We start from the raw sequence: 7511 nt of genomic DNA on the forward strand, positions 1-7511 counted from the left end.
GTAGCTGAACTTAAAGGTTTCCCATTGTGATGCAGTAATCTTGGGTTGTCTCAAGGTTTGCAGGGTAACTTCTGACCCAACCACATACACTTAACCCTTTAACTACCCAACACAAACAAAATAAATAACAGAAATGTTTTTATGTTGCTTGTTGCTTTGGGGTAATAATAATCAATATCTTTAGTATTATGTTTTTTCTGCTGTTTTGTTGAGCAGGGGAGTTAAAGTTAAAGGGTTAAAGACCCACTCAGATAAAAATCATGTTTTCTGTGGTTTTAGCATCTTCTTGTAGCATTTTTGGTAGCATTATTTTTTTCTTTTGCTAAGTTCTTGTTTAGAGGCTAATCAAAATGCTTCTTTGCTCATTTAAAAAAAGTAATCCAATTCACGTCTGTTTTTGAACTCACTGAGTGTTTATTAAGTTTGTTTTGTACTAGTTTTGTAATGTAATGCAAATGTAATCTGTCTTTAATAAACCAGATTACATGGAAGAGACAGAACTGTCTTTTTCTTGTGCAGTCACAGTGACGTGGATGAATACCTGTAACGAGGCTGTTCAGCTGTGTCGGAGGGAGATCTTTCAGGAATGGACAAAGAAGTGGTGGAAGAGAGAGTTGTGGCAATTGATGCTGTGGTGGCCTCCTCAAAAGATGGAGGAGTGCATGGAAGAAGATCCGGCCGGCCTGGCAGGAGAAAGACAGGCGTGTTTACCTCTGAGACATCAAGAACGAGTCAGCTTTCCTTCAACAGTTTTTATGCCAGATTCTGCTCTTCTTGCTGAACCCTCTCAGGTGCACATTGATAACATATTTACCCTCATCTTCCAACGTTGGGAAGCTGCGAGCTCCTCTCAGGTCGTAGATGTTTTCGTCTCTCTCAGCGGAGAGCTGGCTAGCCGACCAGGCAGCAGCAGGACCAACGAACTTTGGAACCGTCAAAGACACGCGGCCTTTCTTAGAGGGGGACGACTTCAAAGCTGAGGGACAATTCAAGACGTTGCAATTCAAAAAATGTAAGAAGGATTCTTTTCCATTAGAACAAACATAAGTAAGTAGGTATTTAAATAAATAAGACGGTTAAAAACACTGGTTTACACTCAAGAGTTTTTTTTATTATTTTAGGCATGTGCATAAAATTTGTAAGTTTTGTTAAAAAAATATTTTCTTGAAGACATTTTTGCTGTGACAAAATCTTGTTTGTTTGAAACATAAAAGTGGAAATCCTTTGTATTTTTTTGGTTTAAAGTAACACTTCCAAGCTTCGTAAGAAGCTTTCAGCCCAAACCGGAGCTGACTGATCTGCTGCTGAACTCCTGCTTCATCCTGTGTGTGGAAAAAGGAAAAGCAGTGGAAAAACAAAGTTGCTGTGGGATCAAAGAGGTCTTTTCCCCTGCCAGAGTGTTTAAAAAGCCCCTAATAAGGCTTTTAGCTTTCGCATCTGATCTTCTCATCAAGGCTCAGCTGTAAAAGAGAAGAAAACCTGGCCTCTGATAATTGTGTCTGTGTTCAGCTGCTCCCTCACGGCGCTGGCTGACTATGTAAGGCAGTGTGTGGATGTCAGCTGAACTCACAGGAGCTCTTCTTGAAAACGGTGCTGCTCATGAACTTGAAGAACCTGTCGGCGTAGAACCCCGGCCTGTGGACTGACACCGTGTCCTGAGGGAGAAATAAAGAATAATGAGACAAACAGTACCTAATTATTCAATGATCAAACTAAATTAAATTCATTTATTTTGCTCATTCTTTTCTCTGGGTCAATTTGAGTGACTGAGAATCCCACACCAACGCTGCAGCAGACTGTGATAACGCCACCAGCAGTCTGAGAAATGACACTCGGGGTTTGGGTAGAGTGGTGGAGGAGGGAGCTGGAGGAGGCTGACAAAGACAGCATCTCACTTGTGGGCTTTTCACAACAGCATCACTACTGTTGCTACTATGACTAACATATTTGAAGGCTTCAGTCAGCTGTGAGCGTGTAAATATCGATCAGAGGGAGCAACAGTTTGGATGTCCGCACACGTTTCATGATTAAGTATGTTTAAGAGCTGAGAGAGCTGTGATTGAGAAGAGGGAATTTCCTTCTGACAGTAGAGTTTTGATGATGAACAGAAAACGAAGGGTTCTTCTCTCATCCTAACTGTGTAACAGACTGCTGGTGAAAGTCTGTCATTTTTAAGGGCAGTAAAATGATGAGATTTGAGCATAAATGACACAACAAAATGAGAAAATTAAAACCCCTCTACATAATTGGGTAAAAATCTACATTGTAGTACATAAGGGTTAATTGGAATTCATAGTGAATCAAAAAATGTCTTCAGACCACAGTTAAAAGGTCAGATTAGCAAAGCTCTTTTTGATTTTACTGCAGCACTTTCTGGAATTCCATCAGATTAGCATATTTTAACAAAAACTAAAGTTAAACATGATGTTAAATTGGGGCTTTAAATCAGAAAATGAATGTTAAACAGTGATAATTATTGGCTGTGTGCTTCCAGGCATATTTTATTTATAGTACCCTCTCTATGATATAAAAAAAACAATTATTTCCCATCCAATATATAAATGTGTAATTAAGTAAAAAAAAGGTGAAAAGAAGTAAATCAAAATCTCACACGAAATGAAAAAAAGGTTAAAAGAGGCCCCCACTGTAAACATATATCAATGAATAAATGTTTTTTTTAATTTAATGCAGATATGACTAGCACGAACAGCAACACTTGTGACATTGACAGGAAGCTATAGAGATTAGTTTCAATGGAATATCCAGCAAAACTAAAATTTTGCCTGTTTTATGACAGTCCTTCTGGTGAGACGCATATAATTACAATTTAGGTCATTTAAAGTCAGTTTGGTATTAGTTTAACTACACAATGCTTTCCTTCTGTTCTAATAGACAAACAGATTGTGATAGATTTGATTAAAACAGAAGAGAATTTGTCCTTACATACTTATACATATTTAATTGGACAAAGAATACAAAGAAAAGTCCCACTTCGATCATCTTTTGATCCACCTGAAACTGTTCCCAGTCGTCTTTTAACTATGATTATGCCATTTTAAGCCAAAATCTAAAAACCTGTGTTGTTTTCAAGGACATAGTTTCTGCAGAGCAGCAGGAGTTCATTAGAAATTCACCTCTGAGTTGGGGGCCAATGAGCGTGGAATTAGGTCACCCATTCATTTCAATTTCAGTAATGAAATTTTGAGATTTGTTTGCTTTATACATGTCCTCTATCACGAGAAAAATACCACAATAACATGTTAAAAATACAAAACCAATTGTCAATGAAGAGTGTCTTTAAAATGATCAAGCAAACAAGTATTTCAGTTCTATAGTGAAGTACAAAGGAGCTGTGGAACTCACCCCATCATGAACCAGAGCCTTCCATGTGTGCTCCAGTTTTTTGATTAGCCTGCAGAAACAAAGAGAAGCACAATGTGATGATTTCAAATGGGTCTCACATTAAAATTTCACAAGCATCTCTAAATATGGCTCTTCATGCAGCAGAAAGACTTGGAACTGAACCACGGTTTTATTCACAAATGCAGAGCTGTTCATTAGTTTCTATGGTTTTCTCACCTGTAAGATTGTAAAATATCAATGATTCCGATGTAGAGCAGAAGTCTCTCCCCTTTACCATTAACGGCAGGAATACCGCCCATCCTGGAGGGAGAAAACATACATAAAATTAACAAAAATGAACTTCATAAGTTCTGCAAAACAACAGACTTTAGAGTTAACTCACGTGTCGTCAGTGTCGATGGACCCTCCACAGGCAGCTCCCCCCTGGATGGACTCCATGGCAGTGGAGTACAGGGCCTTCTGCTGGGCCATGGGCTTCTTCTCATCGCTGTCACCCTGGGAGCCTTCCATCTGCCGCTCCCTGTCTGCTTGGTCCATGTTGTGGACCCCCAGCAGCAGACTGTAGTCCATGATTTTGAAGCTCTCCAGGACCTGAGCACAGTCAACAAACACAACAGTTCAAATGTGCAGATGCTTAAAAAAGGAATCCTTACAGTTTTATTTCCAGCAACAAATCTCATTCCAGCCAGGAAAATCCCTCTGTCTCACTTTAGAATGATATTTGAGAGTTATTTTTAAGTTTAGAAGAAAAAAAAGAAGTATTTTGATTTTTTTATGTTTTTTATTTGTAAGGCTCTTCTTGTCCGGGAAGAGTTGCATTAAAATTTGCAGAGTTAAAAGTTCAGACTGGGTCCAAAACTCAAAGCTTTCAGAGTTGATGAAACAATTCACGAGAAGTTAGAAAGTAATGATTGTTGTCGTTAAAAATAAAGCGATTTAATGCTAAATTATTTGATATAAAGTAGCTGACCTCCTCGTGTCACATTTCAGACAAACATTGAAACTACTGGAACATCTGTTGAAAGACAAACATGAAGGCTAGCTATTGCCGTAATGAGATAAAAGAAAGCAGAAGGACAGAAGCAAAATCCATGGAACATCTCTTAGTAAATACAACCACGAGACAGCATGATGAAGATGGACAAACTTAAAATTCCAGGATAATTTGTTACAGCAAAACATAAAACGAAAGCATGTCACTACAAGCGTGAGAAAACTAAACAATAATTAAACAACCACAAGTTAGGAAGTATGTTAACAACTGCAAAAACAGGAACAATGGGATGAAGGACAAACTCAATACCACGAATATCTGTTCAGGCAAAAGAAATTAATTTGTAACTGCAACAATGAGAGAGCAGGAAGGAGACAAATAGCTACAGAAACACCAGAACATCTGCTAAAAGACAGGAGATATACAAGTTTCTGATAAGGCACATTAAGAAGTAAAGCCTTAGGCACGTGTATGGGATGACCAGTACAAATTATTGGGTCATTTGGTTCCATGACGAGGTCGTAGATGGAAGTGGATGCATCTTAAAGGAAGTGCAGGTGTGTCCTGGAATTTCTTTGACGGCCAACTCAAGGGATGTTATGAAAATGCAACATATGAACGACGTACGTGAAGTAAGAGCATTGTAAGGCTAATATAAGTTACACACACTTATGACGTACGGGTGTCGTATGGTGCACTTACACCACATTCTAGTCAGTGGTATGCTGCGCGTACTGGCTCCTTACTGAACCCTTGCAACGTAAATGCCCTTAGGATGCCTGCAAAAATGACACTGATTGCCTAATTTTCTAAATTGTAACTGTTAAGTTGTAAGCAAGGAGTGCGCACTTATCACGTGAACGGCACTAACGGGCTCCCTTCGAAATCCTTACAATGTTCCTGCATCTATCCCTACTTCCCCATTACGTGTTATGAAAGCGTTTGCGTTAACCTGTCATCCACAGAAATAACAATGTGGATGTATATTTTCTCTCTACGGCAGGGGTGTTAAACTCAATCGCAGAGGGGGCCAAAATCCAAAACACACCTTAGATCGCAGACCGAAGAGGATAAACATTTATTGGACAGTTTTAACGTAGACCAAACCTCAGGATGCGGCCGGTACCAATACCCTTACTCTAACCCTAGCCTGGTCCACGTCTTGAACCAGTACTGATTTGTGTCCGGTACAGAGGGTCCAGTATTGAGTTAAGGTTAGGATGCCAGTACTGGGACGAGGACCGCATGGGAAGGCTTGATGTAATTGGACGTCAAAAAACGTCAATTTTTGACGCAGAGGGGTCCTTAACTACGTCACGACTTGGGAATGAGAATGTGTTGCAATGTGTTACCAGCGCAAGATAACATTGGGCCGTTAATAAAATATATATATATTAAAATATGAATATATACTTATACATGTTATAATTGGCGGGCCAGATCTGGCCCCCGGGCCTTGACTTTGACACATGTGCTCTACGGGCTCACCAAGAGGTCTGTGACCTTGATATTTCGTGTGAGCTACCAGCTATCCTGTACAAGTTTGCCCATTTTTCAACCGCAGATAACCCGTATCCACACTTAAGGGCATAGTTACGACTAAGGCAGTAAGACCGAGAGTAGACAGAGGAAAAGTCATGAGTAAAAAGGGTACAGTATTGCTACAATTGAACTTAAAATGAACCCCTACTCTATCAAAAAGGACTTAACAGCTAAGGAATTCACATTTGTACACTATGTTCCTCTCATTTGTTCTTCACTTTATTCTAATCTCCACCATCTAACCACGGCTGCCTTTCAAGGCGCATTTTAAGGTCTGATCCTAACCTATCAGACCTTCACCAGTGAGATGGTGACTCTTGCTGAGTCTGGTTCTGCTAAAGGTCTTATCTTGATTTACCATTTTCCACTTTCTGCTGGCTCAGTACAGAGAAATCACCAAAAAAAATCACATTTAATCTGTTTAACACTTTGGTTAAAATGCAACTAAGACAAGTTAAGCCTAATTGAAATGATCTGGACAGATCATTTATCAGATAGGTTTATAGGTATTGTTATAAATCCAATTTGGCTTGAGGCTACTTACCTTGTAAAGCCTGTAAACAACCTTGGTTGTGAACTTTTTGAATAAACTGAATCAAAAGTCTATTACTGTCTTTTTCAAGGAAAACAAACACATATGTATTCATGCAGCCGTCATACTCACCAGGCAGTCTCTCTGTAGAGTCTTCACCAAAGCATTGTATGTGTCCTGGTCTAGCATTAGTCCATCTGGGATATCCTGCATGAAGTCCAGATCTTTGAAGGTGGGCCTGGCCTTCTCCCTCTCCTTCTTGGATGCTCGCCTCTTGTAGGTGGACCCCTTGAGGTCGTATTTGAGGTGCATGCGAACCACGCGGGGCAGGACGTTGTTCATTACCACCACACGGATGTTTTTCCCACCAGACTGGACGCAGTACAGGCCGAAAAACTTTGGCAGTAACGTACGAGGGTTCTGGTTCAAGTTCTGAAAGAGAGGAGAGTGAAGAGGGACTTCAGAATGTACTGACCATGAACAAAACACATGTTCTGTAACGTAAGAGCAAAAAGGAACAAATAAAATCTGTTAAATATGTGCACTATATGGAACAATTACCCTGACAAAAAATAAAAAAAACATGTTTTGAGACTACCCTTAAACCATCAACAATGACCTCCTGTTTTCACATTGCAGATTGTCAGGTTTAAATTTAAGTTCGACATGCATTCTGGATTCCGCCACTAGACGGCGCAGTATTAGCTGCTGACTCACATTCAGAAGGTCATGGGTTCGAATCCCGCTCAGGGATAGTCCACATTAAATATTTGTTTTTATTTTTATATTTTATTTTTTTATATTTTATTTTTACCCTTAAAACAGTTCAATGCAGGTGAAAAAAAAATATTTTTAACACATACAAATACAATAAATGACAAACTGGTGACATGGGGGAGGGGGCGTTTTATTCATTTTCGATGCTTTTAAACCATGAACATTGTGTTTACTTTTACATTTTATTTTTACCTCAAAACTGTTCAATGCAGGAGAAATTTTTTTTTAGCAGACAAGTACAATACATGACATACTGGTGACATGGGGGGGGCGTTTGATTCATTTTTGATGCTTTTAAGAACA

At 39.3% G+C, this 7511-nt stretch overlaps 1 protein-coding gene across 3 annotated transcripts in view; it reads right to left on the reverse strand.

Annotated features, from left to right (window-relative positions):
• pip5k1ca (phosphatidylinositol-4-phosphate 5-kinase, type I, gamma a) overlaps positions 1 to 7511 on the reverse strand; it is a 48799-nt gene that overhangs the window by 12205 nt on the left and 29083 nt on the right. For all 3 annotated transcript variants that reach the window (XM_024278872.2, XM_036211657.1, XM_024278873.2), the window contains exons 7-13: positions 6564 to 6863; positions 3746 to 3954; positions 3580 to 3663; positions 3364 to 3412; positions 1571 to 1655; positions 815 to 976; positions 542 to 683 (exon numbers count right to left, since the gene is read on the reverse strand). In XM_024278872.2, coding sequence (XP_024134640.1) covers positions 542 to 683; positions 815 to 976; positions 1571 to 1655; positions 3364 to 3412; positions 3580 to 3663; positions 3746 to 3954; positions 6564 to 6863 — 1031 coding nt within the window. The remainder of the gene's footprint in view (positions 1 to 541; positions 684 to 814; positions 977 to 1570; positions 1656 to 3363; positions 3413 to 3579; positions 3664 to 3745; positions 3955 to 6563; positions 6864 to 7511) is intronic.

This window comes from Oryzias melastigma, linkage group LG4 (genome assembly GCF_002922805.2).
Source record: "Oryzias melastigma strain HK-1 linkage group LG4, ASM292280v2, whole genome shotgun sequence".
In the NCBI taxonomy this organism is placed as follows: Eukaryota; Metazoa; Chordata; class Actinopteri; order Beloniformes; family Adrianichthyidae; genus Oryzias; species Oryzias melastigma.